Source organism: Arvicanthis niloticus, chromosome 4 (assembly GCF_011762505.2).
Source record: "Arvicanthis niloticus isolate mArvNil1 chromosome 4, mArvNil1.pat.X, whole genome shotgun sequence".
NCBI classification, from domain to species: Eukaryota; Metazoa; Chordata; class Mammalia; order Rodentia; family Muridae; genus Arvicanthis; species Arvicanthis niloticus.
The window spans coordinates 82,332,766-82,353,362 of NC_047661.1; the positions used below are offsets into that span (position 1 = coordinate 82,332,766).

Genomic DNA, 20,597 nt, shown 5'->3' on the forward strand with positions numbered 1-20,597 from the left:
CCTTGCTCAATCGGCACAAATCCTTTACACCTGCCTCATTTTTTACTCCACAGCACTTATCACTCCTGGATATACTACCCATGTTCATCCTTTAAACTGCCAACTTCTTGAAGGCAGAGAGCTTCTTTGTTCTCTTGTCGGAACCCCAATGTTTCTATCTTAACACATAAGTCAGAAGAGATTTTGAAGGAATTGGTGAAACACGTTTTTCTGTGAATTTAAAAACTCACCCAAATAAATTTCCTGTAAAACTACTGTCCAGGACGGACTTCTGAGACTAACATTAAAACAGCTGTTGCACTTACATCATTTCCCCTCCCCCATTTCTTTTGGAGGCAAGGACTCTCTATGAAGCCTGAAGCCTAAGCTGGCCTGGAACTTAACAGTCTCTCTGCAGGTGACTACAGGTGGGCATTATATCATGTTACCCTTGTTCTGGCTGCACTGGCTTAGTGAAGGTCTGATGGCAGCCTGTGGCGGAGAGGCCCGATATCAACAAAACAAAACCCTTTCAGAAACCTTTTAAGACTGTGAGGTGGTGAGGACAGTCAGCCGGCTCACCGGGGGACGCCGAGTGAGACTCTCAGGATATAATATTGGTTAGAAACGTGGTCTCCCAAACTGGCACATCAGCCGCAGGGACTTTTCAACACTCATCTGCTTTCCAACTTCCTGATTCTGTTTTGGGGTGTGGCCTTGTCATCTCTGTTTAGAAAAAAAGCTCATTTGATTGGTTTTCAGGTATGTAGCAAGGTTTGAGAATCACCTTAAGAAGCTAAAAATAGCTATCAGGAGACTTCTCTTTCTCCGCAGGAGCCTGTATCTGGAGACCTTGGGGTGTGTGTGTGTTGGGGGGGGCGGGGCGCTCTGCGCAGCCGCTCTCTGGAGTTACAGCCCTCTAGAGACCGCGGTCCAGCAACACCCAGCGAAGACCCAGGTGGTCCGCATCTCCTAGGTAGGAGGCCTCCGCGTCCAAGCGCGCGACAGGTGAAGCTTCCGCGGAGGCGCGCCCGTCGCTGGGGACGGCGTCGCCGAGGAGACGCTCGGGGGCGAACGCAAGTCGGCCTCCTACCCTTGTACATTTCCCTCCCCTCTTCCCGCACTACCGCGGCTTCGCGCTAGCAGCCCATTCCACGTCACAGAGACCCGGTTCCACCAGCTCCTACCGAGCTACACAACTCCGGCTCTGTAGCAACAGACCACACCGAGGCGCGCAGCAGCATCGCGGTCTGTTCCGCGTGCGCGCGTGGCCGGAATTCCCGCCTACCTCCGGAGGACGTCGGTGCGTACGTGCGCGCACCCACTACTCCCGCCCCGCGACGCGAGGGTGGGGGCGCCGCGTGCGCGCGCGCTCTCGTGTGTTCGCTCGCTCGCTACTTCGCTCGTTCTCGGCGGCCGCTCTTGCTGTGGCTGCGGCTGAGGCTGGGGGCGGCGGCGGCGGCGCGAGCGGCGGGCGGCGCGGGGCGGTCCGGCGGGTTCAAAGAGGAAAACATGGCGGAAAACAAAGGCGGCGGTGAGGCAGAGAGCGGCGGCGGGGGCAGCGGTAGCGCGCCGGTAACCGCCGGGGCCGCCGGGCCCACGGCGCAGGAGGCGGAGCCGCCTCTCGCCGCGGTGCTGGTGGAGGAGGAGGAGGAGGAAGGCGGCAGGGCTGGCGCGGAGGGCGGTGCGGCTGGGCCCGACGACGGGGGGGGTGGCCGCGGCCTCCTCAAGCTCGGCCCCGGCCGCCTTGGTCCCCGCGGCCTCAGTGGGCTCCGCGGTCCCCGGGGGCGCGGCATCGACGCCGGCTCCAGCTGCTGCTCCGGCCCCGGCCCCGGCCCCGGCCCCGGCCCCGGCTCCGGCTCCGGCCCCGGCTCCTGGTCCCTCGTCGGGGCCGCCTCTCGGACCACCAGCCTCGCTTCTGGACACCTGCGCGGTGTGTCAGCAGAGCTTGCAGAGCCGGCGTGAGGCGGAGCCCAAGCTGCTCCCCTGCCTGCACTCCTTCTGCCTGCGCTGTCTGCCGGAGCCGGAGCGCCAGCTCAGCGTGCCCATCCCTGGGGGCAGCAACGGTGACGTCCAGCAAGGTGAGCAGCAGGCCGCACCCGGGAGAGTCTGGTGACGCGGGTTGGGGTGCTGGAGGTGCTCGGACGGTGCAGTGCAGAGAGGTCTCCGAGATGAAAGCCACGGCCCGGGGGACGGTTACCAGAGAAGCTGCACCGCCGGAGATACTGGGAGGCAGAAGGGAGGGGTACCGGCAGCGAGGGGCTGGGGGAGGGGATGCTGGGAGGGAGGTTTGAGGCGCTTCTGCAGAGGGTGGACTAACAGACAGAAAAGAGTCTTACCGAACCCTCCGTGAGAAGTGTTTTTGGGTGGAAAGGCCTGGTCCGACAGAGAGTTGTTAGCTAGGGTTTGAGATGGATTGCTTTGGATCGGGGAAATTGGCCTGTTCTGTTAGAAGAAAGAACTACCGATTAAATGGTAATAAGAGACATTGGAGTCATTGGGCTAAATAAAAGAAGGCACCACGATGACATTGCGATGAGGAGCTTGGTAAGTGATAATAGTTGTGAGAGGCCTGCATGATTAGGGGAAATCTGGGATTCGAGGATGAAGAGCAGAACTTGGAAGGGAAGACTCTTAGGGAGAGTTGGGCTTAGGTTATTTCATTTGTTATGTATTAATAGCACATGTGTTTAGGGCACTGTGCTAGGACTGAATAAAATGCTCAGTGAGGATCTCATTCAGTCTAATAGTGGAATCCTGTGTAACCTGAAGCAATAGAGGTGGGTACCATGGTTGTGGTATATTGGAGGGAAGGCCTGGAGAGCTTCTGGGAAAGGAAATCCTGGTTCATGATTCTTGACGAGTGATCACTTCGCAGGGGTGGATAATATCCCAGCACTGGACACTTCCTACAACTCTTAACCAAAAGATATGGAAGGTGACTGGTGGAAGTTAGATTGGATTAATTGGCTAAACAGTTAAGGAAGTCCATCCTTCCAGTTTCTGAAACTGTTAGGTTTAGTTAGATGTGTTTTGGATTTGAGATGCCACATTGGATTTTTCTATTTCCTAGAAAGATCTCTTGTGTAGTACTCTTAACAGGGTACTACATGCTCATTATGAAAGTGTTTCTATAGAGAAATTGAATAAATATATTAATGGAGTAGATAACATCCTACAATTAATAGTCAGGCTTTATGACAAACTTGCTAAAAGGTTTAAATTTCAAAGTTTTTGAATTTTAGAACTTCAGGGAAGGGCTCGTGGACTGTTGTAAAGGGTTGGTTGGGATTGATCCTGTAGGCCAGAGGGCCTTCCTCAAGGGTCTCGTTTATCTTAGGCTGTCCTGAAACTGTGTTGAGTCTAGGATGACCTTGAACTTTTGATCCCATTGCTTCTGCCTCCTAAGTTCAGGGAGTACAGCCATTCATCCGCCACAACTCCTGGATATATGCAGTGCTGGTTATGGAATTGGGGATTTCATGGTCAGTTGAACTAGCCTCAACTCCTGAAGAGTTTTTATATCAAGAGGAAAAATAATCAGATTTTGATATAGAAAAAAATGACTTAGGGCATTTGGAGGAATGAGGAGAGGCAAGACTGCAGGTGGAAAGACCATTTAGGAGAACCTTGGCAATTCTAGGTAAGAAATTGTGTGGAATGGGTAGTAAAGACCGATACTAGATGTTACACAAGGGCACATTTGATATTAGGGTAGGTGTTAGCTTTTTGAGAAATGCTGAATTTGAGCTTTTCCCTAGGTCCATTTCCTACTTATTATTTGGATGGATAAATTATTTCATAATAATTTATCTTTTCCTCATTTGTAGAAGAGGGACAGAGGTAGTACACTATAGGGTTGAGAATATGAAGTGACAGAAAATATAAAGTGACTGGTACATGGTAGTTACTAACAAAGTGTTAGGCAGTTTATTACCAGTAACTGAGTGTAAGTGGCCATAAAAATGGAGGTGGAGGAGATCACCATTGTTAGATGAATCTATGGTCTTTTTTTTTTTTTTTTTTTTTGTGGGTTGTATTTTCTATTTAAATGAAGAATTTCAGGCACAGAATCAGGTATTAGTGATGGAAGAAGGATATGATTGCATTTTGTACATACAGGCAAGAATGTTAAGAATAAAATTCCTTTTTTTTGTTTTGTTTTGTTTTTAGAGACAGTTTCTCACAGTGTAGCCATGGCTGTCCTGAAACTCCTTCTGTAGACCAGGCTGGCCTTGAACTCCTGAGTGTTGGGATTAAAGGCATGAACCACCACAGCTCAACCAAGAATAAAGTTCTGAGTTGGGTATGGTGGCATATACCTATAATCCCACCACTTAGGCTGAGTCATGAGGATTGCTGTTGAGTTTAAGGCTGACCTGATTTGCATACACAAAGAATCTCTGTCTTCACATAACAACAACAAATACACTAAAAAGTGAATTTATTTGATGGAGATACTAAATAATAGGTTTAAAGAGGATGACTTCTGTGGAAGCATAATAAGACACGAGATTCAGTGTTTCTGTGAAAGCCTGTGTTAGGGGCTACATTAAGTGGGAACTGAAGATGCAGATGTATCAGACTGATTAGCTGAGAGACTGAGGTTACAAAATTGGCTCTTTGAAATTTGTGCAGGAATCTATAAATTCCCTCAGTTCTCTTCCCTTTTGTTTTTGAACTAAAATAAGTGGGAAGGAATAAACACAATCATTTCTAAGTAATGGTGCTTTTTGAAGAGTATCTAAAACAAATTGAGTATGGAGTCAGCCACATTTGTAGTTAGGCAGTCTAGAAGATATTTTGTTAGTAGTAAGTAGTTTTTATATGTATCCTTTGCCCGCCCGCCCTCCCTCCCTTCCTTCTTTCCTTCCTTCCTTCCTTCCTTCCTTCCTTCCTTCCTTCCTTCCTTTCTTCCTTCCTTCCTTCCTTTCTTTCTTTTTCTTTGAGATAGGGTTTCTCTGTGTAGCCCTGGCTGTCCTGGAACTCACTCTGTAGACCAGGCTGGCCTCGAACTTAGAAATCTGCCTGCCTCTGCCTCCCAAGTGCTGGGATTAAAGGCGTGCCCCACCACCGCCAGGCACCCTTTGCATTTCATAGCACGGTTGAAATTTAATTTTTTACTTGCTCATCTCTATTTCCTATTAGAGTATTGGTAGAATATGTTTTCAATAAATGGCTTTTGAACAAATAAGAATCATCTAGAGCAGTGGTTCTCAACCTCCCTAATTCTGTGACCCTAATTTAATACTCATGTTGTGGTGACCCCAGCCATAAAATTACTGTTTTTAAAATGATTTATTTAAACTGGAACTTAGTTGTAGACAGTTGTGAGCTATGTGGGTGCTAAGAATTGAACCAGGGTCCTCTGGAAGAGTAGTCAGTGCTTTTAACTTCTGAGCCATCTCTCCAGCCCCCTAAAATAATTTTTGTTGCTATTTCATAACTAATTTTGCTACTGTTATAAATCGTAAATATTTTTGAAGATAGAGGTTTGCCAAAGGGGTCACCATCCATGGTTGAGAACCACTGCTCTAGAGTGACTGGAAAGATGGCCTGGGTTAGGAGCACTGTACCTTTTTGTATTTTCAGGGGGCATGTCTTTTGTGTGAGTTAACCTTGGGATTTATGTCCCTGGAGTATATACACTGTATGGCAATTCTAGCTTCTGTGTGGCTTACCTAGGTGGGCACTTATATATTATTGTTTTAAGATACTTATTTTTAATTATGGGTATGTATCTGTGTGTAGGTATGTGCATATAAGTGTAGATGACTGCAGAGGCCTAAGGCCTCTGAACCCCTGGAAATGGAATTATAGGCAGTTATGAGCTACCTGATGTGGGTGTTGGGAATTGTATTCAGGTCCTCTGGAAGAAGTGTACATACTCATAATAGTTGAGCCATTTCTTCAACCTACTTTAACTTTTTTAATATTAATTTTATGAGACAGTGTCTTATAGCCAAGTCTTGAACTCAGTATAGAATTGAGTATAACTTTGAACTTTTGATCTTTTCTCAAGATACCATCTTGCTGCTATGTCCAGACTATCCTTGAACTCCTGGTCTCTGGGCTCAAGTAATTAATCCTTCTGGTTCAGTTTCTTGAGAAATTGGTACCTTGAGCCAGGGACCACCTTGCTTGGCTAAACAGCAGTTCTTAAGAGGTGGTCTGTTGAGATCAGTACTCTGCCTGGCTTGGCAGTTACTGTGTTGCAGACCCGTTGTGCCCCATGCTTTGGGGCTAAGTGCTCTGGTCAAGAGAGAGAGTGGGGATGGAGGGGCAAGAGACGTGAAGAATAGAGACAAGCCAGAGGATCTGTAGTCAAGTCTCCTTTACTGTCTCCCATTCACTATATCCACACCTCCTATACCCTCTACTACAAGTAAGTCCTGGGTATTTATAAGTGCAAGCAGGAGAACACAGGTAAAGACATTTTACCACGTTCACCATGCAGCTAGGGTCACTAAACAGCAAAACAAGCTATGTGGGATAAACAAGATGTTTGTCAGAGTGTGCTCAGCTGTTGAAAAACAAGTCTCTATTGGGGTATATGGTTCCAGATGGCTGCAAAGATGATCTAGCTGCTTTCTGCTAAAAATCGGCTCCCAACAGTGGTCTGAAGAATGTGAATGCAGTTATCTCTAAGACCCTTTCATGATTTGCAGGATTAAAACTTTTTTTTTTTTTTAAGTAACTAAGCTGCTACCTTATTTGCTTTATTTACTGTGCTAACACAGTGATAGTAAAAGAGCAATAATGGCTAAGTTGGCCCCATAGCATAAGATGGTGGTTTTATGCCTTACTAATGAGCTGTATCTCCTACCCACCCTAAGTTATTGTATTTTTACTGCCACTTTGTTAAGAGTTCTGAGTTAACTACTTTTTTAAATGGAAAAATAATATTTTAATTGAAAGACTTGACAGACGATGTTTCAGGCATGAATGTTTGGCAGTCATTATCTCAAGAATGAATGAATTGAGCCTGTCACTTCTATGAAAACAAATTGCAGTATATGTTTGCCAAGGATAAAAATTGAGCTTTTAGATGAAAATTGGAATTTTGGAAAAAAGGGTATCTGTTGCTGTGAGCCTGACAGTTTTCAGTCTTTTAATCCTTTTCTGATAATATATATGTGTGTGCTGTGTGTGTGTGTGTGTGTGTGTGTGTATGTATGTATGTATGTGTATGTATGTGTGTCTGTGTATTTATACTGAGTAATAAAATGTCAGCGTTTGGAAGAGCTGTACAACTCACTAAATGAGTATTATCCAACTGACTAAAGAAAAGAGATCCAAAGTATAATAGGCTAAATATGTAGATGATGAGGTAGAAGTAGGAGTCCACATTTTAACCTTTCTCTGTTATATCAAAGATTGTCATTTTTTTCTATAATTGGTTAAAAAGACTACTAAATGTAATCTTCCCTTTTCAGTATGTAGTTATATGAGGTTACTTTTGTTTTGTTTTTTGTTTTTGCTTTTTTTTTGAGACAAGTTTTCTTTCTGTAGCCTTGGCTGTCCTGGAACTTGCTTTGTAGACCAGGCTGGCCTTGAACTCACAGAGATCTGTCTGCCTCTGCTTTCCAAGTGTGTACCACTACTACACAACATGAGGTCAGGTTTTATGTGCTTTAAAGATTAAAAAAATTAAAGACAGATTAAATGAGTTTGGCTTGCTGTTGCATTTCTGAAGTCCTTGCTACTAGAAAACCTGGTAGACTGCTTAAGTCTACAAGTTTAGGGCCAGCCTGATTTCAGCCTAGTGGAACCTTGACTAGACAACTCAGATTAAATGCAGAAGCATTTATCAGGCCAATTTCTACTAAAGCAGACACTAAAGAGATTGAAAGTAACGTATGTAGGTAGCACAATGCCGTGTGTGTGTGTGTGTGTGTGTGTGTGTGTGTGTGTGTGTGTGTGTGTGTGTGTGTGTGTGTGTGTGTCTGTGTTGTGTACTGTGGTGTTAGATAATGATCATGGCCTGTAGCAGCCCATGCACATGCTTTACCACTGTGTTATAAATCTAGATTACTTCTTTTTTTTTTGTTATATGTGTGGTATGTGTATTTGTATGTATGGGTACTTGTATGTGCAAATATATGTTTATGTGTATGCCTGCCTGTGGAAGCCTGAAATTTATGTTGGGTGTTTTCCTTGAATATACCACTTTACAGAGGCAGGGTCTCTTGCTGATCCTGGAGCTTTCCACTAACAGCCAATCTGGCTAGTGGTTCTCCTGTCTCTGACACTCAAGTGTTGAGATTACTGGCAGGAGTCAGGCATTCCCCACTTTTTTTTTTTTTAATGAGACAGTGAGTGTCATCTCTCTGGCTGGCTTGGATCTTTCTGTATAGACCAGGCTGCCTTGCAGTCATAGAGATCCATCTGCCTTTGCTTCTGCTCTCTGCTTCCCAAGTGCTTGGATTAAAGATGTAAGCTATCCTGCTCAGTACTGTACTGCCCTGGTTTTTTAAAACATGAATTTTGGGGGTCTGAACTCTAGTCCTCATGCTTGAATAGAAAGTATTTTATCTATTGAGCCATCTTCCCATTCACTAGAATATGAAGATTTTTTAAAATGAATTGATAAATATTTAAAAAAATTTAATACTGTATGTATAAATAGTTATAATGTAGGCAAAAGTGCTTTGCATTTTTTAAGAACTCAAGATTCTGAAACTAAAATAAATCCTGGTTCCTTAAAGGACAATAAGAAAATGATAATTTACAGTCATTGGGACAGTGAGAAAGGTAGGAGGTAATAGAATAATTCATGTGAAGTCTTTAGATTAGATGTATCCATCAGTCTGCCCCTAACAGAATGTAAAAATAAAATGTTTTCTTACCCAAAGTTGGCCTTTTAAAAAAAATAGTTCACCATTACTTACTAATTTTGTTTTATGGTTATAATTTTTGTCATCATTGTATTTTCCTAGTGCCAAGTTCGGTGATTAGGCTCAGGGTGATGGATAAATTAGCCTCTGTCTCTTCTGTGAGTCACAAACTGCTCTTCTGTTCCTAGTCATTAGACCCAAGGGATAGTGAGAAAGAACTGCAAGAGTGAACACAGATGCATCCTTTGTAGAGGAATCCATAAGGTCTGTGGCTTAGTGATGAAAAAGTGTGTACTACATCGTACTTATGAACACCCCTCCACACACATATACACCATAATGTGATGGACACCAGGACCTTTACATGTTATGTTTACAAATTCCCTACTGCTGAACTACACCACAGCTCTAGTAATAACTTTTGAGTGCATGTATATGATACATGATTTATGTTCCTTCTATTGTATGTTTTTTGTTTTTCTTCCGACTGCTTATATTTGTTTTTGCAAGAATTCTCAATGGATTCTGTACATTTTCTTTTGTTGAATATATAAATTGGTTAATTTGAGCGTATATATTTTGCTGTGGTAACCATTCTTTTAAGTAGCAGTCTTGTTCTTTTTGTTTGTGTCTACTACTTCTCAGGGCTGATCGCTATGACCAAGAGAACACAATTAAAAATGACTTCCTAAAACAATACTACCAGCTGGCAACCAGGTGTTCAATATCAGAGCCTAAGAGGAACATTTCTCATTTAAATCACCACACCAAACAAACGGGCAACAAGTCACATACATAGAGCAGAGTGGCCATTTAGTGAAGAGAGAAAATGAGGCTGGAGTACAGTGCTCAGGTTTGGGGATGGGAAGAAAAAGGGAAAAGAAGAGGAGGAGGAGGGCAGAATTGTGATCACATAGAATTCCAGGGGCTGGAAAGGAAAAAGAAAAGAAAAGAAACAGGGGAAAAAGAAAAAAAAACACAAAAAAAACAGAAGAGGAGCCAGCTGTGCTGTGGTGGCATTATGCCTGCAATCTCAGTACTTGGTTGGTTAGTGACAACAAGATCAGGTGTTCAATATTATCAAATACAAAGCAAATCCTAGGACAGCGTGAGCCATATAAGACCATGTCTCTCAAAAGCAACCTCTAAAGTGCCCCAAGAATTTAGGAGATTTGGCTCAGTTCCTCCAAAGAGGTTATATAGTCAGAATACTGGGCTATAATAATCTAAAATGGATTAGGCTAGAAGATGCAGTAGTTGCTCACTCATATGGTAGAAAACCTACTTTTTTGCTTTATGGGCCACCTTCAAAGGATTATAAGAATGTTCTCACAGCACAACTTTCCTTCAAGAATCAAAGTTCCAAAGTATAAGGAAATAGTTATGTGTTTTTACTGACCTGGCCTGAGTCACAGCAGAATTTCTTACAACTAAAAAGTGAAAATTACTCTATGAACAAGGTAAAATTTTGAGTGTCTTATTTCTAAACCAAGCAAGGAAAGCCCTATAGATGTGGGAATTATATTAAATCTTCAGTTAAGCAAAATGTTTCAAAATTCTTCTAAAAACATTTCTATTCTTACTAGTAGAGCATTAAATTTTACTAGATTAATTCATTTTTAAATTTTTGTCAATAAAAATTATAGAAACTAGTTTTCTTTTGTGAATGCTTCTCATATCCTTGATATTGTCTCAAAGCTTAAAACATTTGCTGTGCCATCTGATACCATGTCCCCTTATATGGATTTGGTGGGAGGCAGTAGGTAGCTGTTACTAGTCAGGTTTCAGGTTACATAGGATTTGAAAGAGATCATTCAGAATCTTACTTGAAATAATACAAAAAATGGCTGGAATTTGGCTTTTTACTCACTTGTGGTCTATTAATAGAATGCTAATATCCAAACTATACAACATATTTTTTAGAAACAAGCCTCATATAATAAGTACTAGTGTACAGGGTAAATTTCATTGAAAACATGTACCCATTTTTATGTGGAAAACAGTAGTTATGAGGGTGAGGTGCTTAGAATCATTTCATTGTGCTTGTACTTGTAAGTCTGAAGAATCAAAAGTAACAAAAGCACTGCATTTCAGTGTTCTGTATGTTACATTTTCTGTTTTCCACTCAATAGTACCGTCATGTATTGTGAAGCATATTATAAAAGATGTATGGAATAAACCTTGAGCCTTTTGAACCTTGCTGAGATGATAATACTCAAATTATTTAAAAGATGGTATGAGATATTTTGTAACAGTAAATCAAAAAGTCATTGAAATGTTCAAAAGTAGAGATTAGGGTTGGAGAGATGGCTCAGTGGTTAAGAGCACTGTCTGCCCTTCCAGAGGTCCTGAGTTTAATTCCCAGCAACCACATAGTGACTCAACCATCTGTAATGGGATCCGCTGCTCTCTTCTGGTGTGTCTGAAGACAACTACAGTATACTCATGTAACTAAAATAAATAAATCTTAAAAAGTAGAGATTAATTGTGACTGAGATTTGCTGCTTCTGCCTGTAATGTTGGCTTGGAGGTGATCTCTTTTTCTCATATGCATATTATATATGATACATTTTGGTCCTTATCGTTTCAGTTGCAACTCAGGTTGTTCTTAACATCTATCCAATTGTTTTCTCATTTGTCTCTCACTTAGTATTGTATACTTTCAAGATAAATTATTTGAATTAATAATGGCAGGAAAAATTAGCTGTAGACTATCATTGAAATATTTGAATACTTTCCATGAATTTGTTTAGACTACTACTTTGTAAAATAACCCAAGTTCAAGCCAGATATGTTAATGCTGTCTATACTAGCACTTGGGATTTGGAATTCAAAGCCAGCTTGGCTTATATGTAGCAAGATCTTCTGTCAAAACAAAGAAATGATCAGTCCTAATGCATAAGAATTTAATGTTACCTTATTTGTTTATAAAGATCTCAAAGGGGCAATGTTATTACTTTTCTGGTGCTAAGAATCAAACCTAGGGCTTTGAGTATGTCAGTGAGCCATCTCTCCCTATTTATTCATTCATTTCTCTCTTATGGAAGAAGAAAAATCAAGTCTCAATGTAAGCCCCCTCACTTTTTTTTTTCCAAACTAACAAGGCCACTGAGATAGATTGATAAAATCATACTTAAAAATGTCTCTTATGTTGGAGATACTAACATATAAGATATAGGGAGTAATGAGGAAATCTAGCCTGAAATTGAGAAGAGTGTTGGATCCCATGGACTAAAATTGCAGACATAGTGAACTGCCATGTGGGTGATGGGTATTGAACCCAGTTTCTCTGGAATAACAGCCAGTGCTCAAAGCCCTTATGATTCATTTAGAGTTGTATGCCATTCTTACAATAGTACTAGATTTTCTTAAATCTCTTAATATAGTTACTGACTTTCAATATGCAGAAAGAGTTGTTTTACATATTGAAACTGCTGAACTTACTCTGGATGATTCAGAATTAACTTTACTTTTTATTCAACTACAAGTATTCAGAAATAGAAATCATCTATTGTATATAACACATCAGATCTCATACAGGTCTCCCAGGCCCATAGTACAAGGTGATGATGAAATTGATCAGCTATTAATAGGAAATGGTCTAGAAGCTTCAGAATTTTGTAAGAAACTCCAGTAAACATTTGAAGAAAGATTTTTCTGTCACTTGGCAACCAGGAAATTAAAAGGTAATGTCCTACTTGTTCTTGGTATAACCAAACTTCATTACCTTCAGGAAGTAACCCAAAAGGTACTTAAAGAAATGAAGTTTGGCAAATGGATGTGTTTCATTTTGCAAAGTTTGGAAAACTAAAGTATGTGAACGGTATCATAGATATACATTCAGTATTTCAATGGGCAGCTGCTTAAAGTTCTGAAAAGGGTGAATTTGTAATTAAGTATTTTTTAGATGTATGGCTATTATGGGATACCTGTACAAATTAAGACCAAGAATGCTCCAGCATATGTCTTCAGTAAAATGAACATATTATAACATATAGGATATTACAGGTATACAACACAATCCTGCAAAGACAAGCAGTTATAGAAAGATCTAATTGTAATTTAAAAGAAGTGCTTAATAAACAGAAAGGGATAATAAAGACCCCCCAGAGATAGATTACATAGTGCTATATTGACTTTAAAAATTTTTAAATGCTAATGAGAAAGGGACAACAGTTGTAGAGAGACATTGGATAGTAGAAAAAAACTGTTGAATTACGTTGGCCTGTATCTTTTAAAGATGTGTTAACCTCAGAACGAAAAACCCGGACGTATGTTATATTGGAGAAGAGGTTTTGTCTTTGTTTCCACAGGAGAAGTTGTGGGTACCATCAAAATTGATAAAGATTAGATTTGAACAGGGGAGACCTCCTAAATAAGGAGAGGTGGTAGACAGCTTGGTTATTCAGTCCAAACTAATTTATAAGGATTGACAAATGGCTTTCATTTGATCAGTCGTGAAAAAAACAAAAATAAAAAATATTTTTGACTGAAAATTTACCAAGGCACACTTTCGTAAAATGAAAAATAGGTTTTCTTAAACCACGTTTTAGAATGTTCCATGTTAGAATGTTAGACTGTAGCTAGCCACGTGGCCCATGCCATCTTGAACATCAGCTTTTGAGTTTTCTTAAATAAAAAGGAAATTTTTGTTCTTTGGTATTAAAGACACAGTTAAGAGATTTAAATTGTTTTAAGTAAATTCAAAGGGTATTACAGTTCAGACTTGTTTTTTAAATCTTTAAGAGTTGGAGTGATTTGAAGCTAAGATAAAATATTTCAGCAAGGTGTTGGTAGCCCATGCCTTTAATCCCAGTGAATCTGTATAAATTAATTACTTTCTAAATTCTAGAGTTATCATGAACAAAGTGGTGGCATACACCACCACTCAGGGACAAAACTCAGATACAGCTCCTAATTGGTATGTTTGCACACTAGAGAAATCACATACTATATTTATGTATTATTATAAAAACCCTCTTCAGGATTACTAGAGAGGCAGTTACTTTCCAATGGGGACAGGAACAAAGAACATCTTTTTTAACTACCAGTAACCTCATCTCCATGCATATTAGTCTGATCAGTATTGAACCAAATGATACTCTAATTATTATGGATGTCATATTTATTGGTGAATTCGCAACTGGGGACTCTTCATAAAACAAAAAGGAGTCCACTGACTTGCCTGTTGGCTTTTATCGCAAACACTTCTCATATGGAGAGTAAATATTCTCTCTTTGAGAAACAAATCTGGACATTTTACAAGGCATGGACAACCTTATATTCAGTCATTGCCAACCACCCTATGGTCATAAAGGCACCCTTTATAATATGGATTGATCTGTTTGAAGGCAGATTACTTCTCAGACTTAGCCATGGAAGGAAAGGTATTACAGTGAAACTGGTTCCTATATGAACTTCTTTGTGACTAGGAAGTCGTAGTGAAGGGGTCTGTGTCTTCCTGCACTGAGGAAATAGTTCACTTGCCTATAGTCTCCATCCCAAAACCACTCCTCCTTCCCCCAAAAGAGGTACTTACTGAACTGTGGGGACGAATGGACAGAATGGTCATAACACGCCTTTAATCCCAGTATTTGGGAGGCAGAGGCAGGCGGATTTCTGAGTTCGAGGCCAGCCTGGTCTACAGAGTGAGTTCCAGGACAGCCAAGGCTAACAGAGAAACCCTATCTTGAAAAACAAAACAAAAAACAAACAAACAAACAAAAAGAATGGTCACAACATTTGGTTAACGAATGGTTTACTGATGGTTCATCAACCACTTATGGAACCAAAAGTAATGGGAAGCAGCAGCCTTTAGACCTGGAGTGGAGGATGGAATGGCCAGTACAGAGGAAAGAACCACAAAATTAGTGCAGCACTATTGGCCATCAGACAGACAACTAGGAAAGCAAAAGGAAAATATCTTCTCCAATTCATGGTGTCTATGTGATGGTGTAGATATGGTCATCAAAATGGAAAACCACTAACTAGCAGATTAGTGGCAAAGATATTTATCTGGTCTTGAGAGGCATGAATGGAAATGGTAAAACCTAGTGAAACTTAGCAGAGACATCAAATTTTATGTAGTTTATACAGGCAAGAGAGATATAGCATCAAGTTTAATTAAGACCCATGAGCCTCACCTCCCCACTCCCCTCAACACTGCTTACTGCATCAAATACAATTAAAATGAGTGTATTGATTTTTACTTTGTAACAGATTCTGAGACCATCTTTAGAGGGTCATTATTATTTCTATCTTAATATAACCTCTCCAGTTATAGAGAGTTGTGAACTGCCTTGTTGGTGCTGGGACTCAAACTCAGGTCCTCTAGAAAATCAGCCAGCTCTTAACAACTGAGCTATATCTCTCTAGACTCTGTTTATGTGATGACATCTTTTCCCACTCTTCTATTTTGAATGTATTTATATATTTGAGTGTAAACTGTCTTTTCATTTACAATATATATAATTAGATCTTGTTCTTGTTTTTAGTCTAATGTTATTTTTATTTTGTTTTTGTTTCTGAGACTTGAGGGCCGTGTTTGTGTTGCTACCACTGAGTACCAATGTCTACTTATTGGTTGGATTCTTTATCCATTCACACTTAATGCTATTATTGGTGGAGTTGGATTTATACCTGCCATTTTGGTTTATCGTATTTCTCATGTATCATATGTTCCTCTTCTAACATTGCTACCTGCATTTATTTATTTATTTATTTATTTATTTATTTATTTGAGATAGAGTCTCATGTCCCAGCTCCCTTCCAACTTGGTATGTAGCCAAGAATAACCTTGAACTTTTGATCATCGCACCTCACCTCTTAAATACAGGGATTACAGTTCACTTGATGCAAGATCATGTATATACTTGATGCATGACAGGCAAGTGTCTAACAATTGAGCTACACTCCTGTCCCTACCACCTAATTCAGATATTGATTATCCTTACTTCTAGCACTTTCAGTGGTTATTTACTGGTTTTTGCCTAGTAATTTAAGGGAATCATTTTAGCAGTGTATATTCTGGATTGTGAAACCTGATGTCTACTTTTAGAAGGCATTGTTTTTTGTGGTTTTCATGAGAGGTAGGGGTTTTAGCAGGTTCAATATGACTGATTTCTGTCTGTTGTCACAGCTAGCAGTTAGGCTTATATATAGCAACTGGTGTGTGTGTGTGTGTGGGGGCACTGTTGTAGCTAGGTAGCTCTGTCAGTCCTTGTGTTCCATCCGTTGATGTGCCTTACCCCTATTTCCCACCCCCAATGCATGTTTGAGGTTAATCTTAGAGATTTGTTCTGACCCCAGAAGAAGAGTGCTTTTTAATGGCCTGTTGTGTCAACTCTGATTTCATTTGTTCTATGGTATTGCCATTTTCATCTGTTTGCCACCAAAATTTCCTGTTTTTAAAAGTCCTCTTAGGATTTATTTATTTATTTATTTATTTACTTACTTACTTACTTTGTTCTGTTCCAAATCAAGTCAGTTTTGGGGTGAAGAGCTTGATAGTTCTTTGTTCTTATGACTTCCTTTTCCCTGAGCAGATTCATAGCCTCCACCTGTGTGTGTCTGCACTCACACAGGATAACCTTGGACATTCATCTTTGCCTTCCACCTTTTTGTGACAGTTTCTTTGTTTTCCCACTGAGTATGTGATCTTAGCTGGACTTGCAGGGATTCTTCTGTCTTCGACTTACATCTTGATGTAGTAGCACTGTGATTATATTGCACACCTGTTTTACCATGTGCTCTGGGGATTCTAATACAGGTTCTCATATTTGTGCAGCAAGTGCTTTACCCACTGAGTCATCTCAGCCGTCTGAGCGGATTCTTGAGCTTCTGCTTTGGAGTGCTAGATGGGAATAGTAGTGTCTTAATTCTTGATGACATGAACAAGATGTTGAGTAGAGGGAGCCATAGCTATTGGACTGACTTTCATAGAACAAGTTCTTTGTCCTGTCCTACGAGTGAGCTGCCTCAGCATCTTTTTGTCTGCAGTGCTTGGGGCAGAGTCTTTGCACTGGAAGTTGGGGAAAGAATCGGAGGTTCCAGATCTGGCTACACTGTCTTAGCTTTGGAGTTTAAATTCAAACACAGGCAGGATGAGAAATGCTTGTGACTGGTCCTTCCTGTGGAGGATATTGTAGTCCTTGACCTGACATTGGTGGACAATGTCTTTTTGTCTATGTTCACCTGGAATATTGCTTTCTGAGAAGAGGTTGGGGAGTGCGTCATGGTTTAAGTGTCATAGACCTTAGTTTTTATTTTTTCCAGTCAGTCTTTTTTTTAATTTGCATTAGGTGGTATTTCCAGTATATAGCTATATTTAAGATGATTATTGATGTGTCACAGCTTAAATATTCTACATGTGGTACGCGTCTTTCTTTGCTGCTTTCATGTGAGTTACTTAAGACATTTTTAAGATTTAATTTTTATTTAAGATTTTATGATTTAGTATGATTTTATATAGTGTTTTGGCTAGTTTCTTTTTCTTGAGACAAAGTCTCACATTGTATCACTGACTAGCTTGGAACTTACAGAGATCAGCCCACTTCTGCCTCCTGACATAAAGATTTGTTTTTGTTTTTTTAAATTAATGTGTATGTATGTGTGTCTGTGTATGGATATAGGCACATGAGTGTACATGGAGGCCAGAGATGTCAGATTTCCTAGGGCTGGAGTTAGAGGTGGTTGTGAGCCACTCATGGGTGCTGGGAACTAAGCCCTGCAAGTGCAGTAGACACTTAACAGCTGAGCATTTTCTCCAGTTCCTCATCTAGTTTCTTAATGTTTGTTCTAGATAAAGTATTTGTAACTTTTAATTTGTTTTTATTGATGCTTTTATTGATGTGGAAAATTTATAGAAACTTTAAGCTGAATGTGGTGACAGACATACTTGAGATTCCATATACAACACATGGCTGGGGCAGAAGGATTGACAGTTCTAGGCCAGATTGGGCTATGTATGAGACCATCTTTAAAAAGTTTTCTCTGAAGACATCACTTACTAGTGATTTTGATCTCAGCTGTCCTTTGTTACTGAAAGTAGGTATGTTTAGGTTCAGTGAGAGACACTGTCTCATAAACAAAAGGTAGAAAATGATGAAGGAAGATTAAGGAAGACATCCATACATAAGCAAGCTCAACTTCACATGCATGCACACTTTTGGACACTGCTCCTGTGTGCATGCACATGTACACAGATCTTAGCCTAAGCAAAAATTTAAGCATTTATTATGTGTGTGTATTTGTACATGTGTGCTGGTTTCCTCAGAGGCAAGAGGTGTTATATCTCTCTGGAACTTTAGTTAGAATCAGTTATAAGCTGCCTAACATGGGTGTCGGGAACCAAACTCTGGTCCTCTGTAAGGACGGTACTTGCTTTTAATCTCAGATTTATTTCCAGCCCTTAAACAGAAATTTAAGTGAACTCCAGTTCTGTTAAAAGCCTGATGAAATTTAACAGGGAACAAAACATTTAATCTTTGTTTTATAAGCTTAGTCCTTTTAAAATTTTACTAAAAGTAGAGTGACATTTTGAGAAATGGCCAGACAACTCTCACAAAAAAAAACATTCAATTGGGGCTGGCTTATAATTTCAGAGGTTTAGTCCATTATCATCAAGGTGGGGAGCATTGCAGTGTGCAGGCAGATAAGGTACTGGAGAAGTACCTCAAAGCTCTGTGTCTGGATCTGTAGGTAGCAGATAGAGAATGTCAGACTGGGCATAGCTTGAGCTTCTATGAGACCTCAAGGCCTGACTGACTGTACAATGACATACTTGCTCCAACAAGGCCACACCTCCTAATGGTGCCCCTCCCTTTGAACCAATCATTTAAACTCAAGTCTTGGGGGCAGAAGGGGCATAACCTATTTAAACCACCACAGATAAATAATGTTTCCTGCTGTTTCTGTGTGCATGAAGGACACCTTGTTGTTGTTTTTTGTTTGTTTGTTTGGTTTTTTTTGTTGTTGTTGTTTTGTTTTTTTTCAGGAAAGGGTTTCTCTGTGTAGCCCTGGCTATCCTGGAACTCACTCTGTAGACTAGGCTGTCCTTGAACTCAGAAATCCGCCTGCCTCTGTCTCCCTAGTGCTGGGATTAAACTCGTGCACCACCACTGCCCGGCAGACACCTTGTTTCATTTCATACGTTGGGTTACTAGTGCTGCAGTAGATGGGGAATTCAGATATCTTTAGAGCATCCTGATTTCATTTCCTTGAGCTATATATGCAAGAATGGGATAGCTAAATTAAAAGGATGTGTTATTTTAGTTTTTAAGAGCCTCCATACTGTTTTGTATAATTGCTGTGCTAATTGTACATTCTCATCAACAGTGCATAAGCGTTTCTCTTTTGCTTCCCCAACAGCATTTATAGTCTGTCTTTTTGATAATAGCTGGAGTAAGATCATAACTCATTGTGGTGGTGTTGGTTTGTATTTTTTTTGTTATCAATGATGTAAATTTTCCATTATATTTTGTGTGTGTGTGTGTGTCTACACAAATGTAGATGACAGAAGATAGAAGATGACTTTTGGGCAGTTGGTTTTCTTCTATCCTGTGGGTGGATCATGGGAATTGAATTCAGGCCTTTGGGCTTGCTGGCAAGTAGCTTTACATTCTGAGCCATCTTACCAGTCCTTGAACAATTTTTATATAGTTGTTGACCATCTGTGTATTTTGAGAAGTATCCAGATTACATTTCCATTTCATTTGTTGTGATCTGATTGCATGCTAGACTAGTGCTCTGTTACTGAGCTTCATTCTCATCCTTTATGTGTCCATTTTTAGTTTGGATTACAGCTACTACTGGTGTTTGCTGTTGTTTGACTTATATATTCTGAATTAATTCCTGGGTCAGATGATTAATTTGAAGATATTTTTCCCATCCTGAAGATTGTTTCTTTACTTTGTTTTCTTAATTACATGATGTTTAATTTTTCTGGTGGTGTTCTTTGCTTTTGAGTCTTTTGTGGTTATATTTGTAATCTGACCTCCCTGGATAATTTGCTTCTGTTGTTGTTGTGTTTTAATATCTTCCACATCGCATTTATTTCATTCTTGCAGAGCCTTTTCCTTTTAATTGAAATTTTCGAAGAATTCTTATTGCTGCTACTGCCACTACTGCAGTCTCCTCCTCCTCTTCCTTTCTGCCTCCTTCTCTCTCCCTCCTCCATATTTTTAAACTCAGATCTCTTCTTTCATCTTCTTCTTCCTCTCCTCATTATGTCTCCATGTCTCAGTCTGCTCAGATTGTTTAGCTTGGTTTTCTTCAAGTTACTGAATCTCCTTAATAGGATTCTTTACTTATTTTTGAGTGTGACTCTTTACAGGATCAAGCTGGTGCATGACTTTGTAGTTATTGGTCATGGCGGTTAGCCAGCAAACCATAGTAGACATGATACCCTTTGTTCCATTTGCCCTTTATTGACTACATTTTCAAATTAAATGTCTTATTCCCAATAATAATAGATCCTCCCTGTTTTCTGCTCAGCTAGTACAAATGGGATAAGAATACACCTTTTGATCTTTTCATAACTGACTGAGTCTCTTAGTGTAGAATTTAAATGATCTCTTAAAGGAGTCAGTGAACAGCAGTTGTGGCAACTAGACAGTTGTGAGCTATATATGGGTGCTGGGAATTGACCTGGGTCCTCTGGAATAGCAGCCAGTGCTCATAACTGCTGAGTCATCTTGCCAGCTATACCATGGCATGCTTCAGGTCAGTACAAGTTGTAGGAATTAGTTTTGTGCCTCCCAATATGTGAGAGTCATAGTGTTT

The 20,597-nt window shown here is 40.4% G+C and overlaps 1 protein-coding gene across 1 annotated transcript in view; it reads left to right on the forward strand.

Moving 5' to 3' along the window:
- The first annotated feature begins 1,368 nt into the window (after positions 1 to 1,368).
- The window catches only part of Trim33 (tripartite motif containing 33), a 71,783-nt gene continuing 52,554 nt past the window's right edge, over positions 1,369 to 20,597 (forward strand). The window contains 2 exon segments of the mRNA XM_034500397.2: positions 1,369 to 1,683; positions 1,685 to 2,060. Coding sequence (XP_034356288.1) covers positions 1,492 to 1,683; positions 1,685 to 2,060 — 568 coding nt within the window. The 5' untranslated portion in view covers positions 1,369 to 1,491.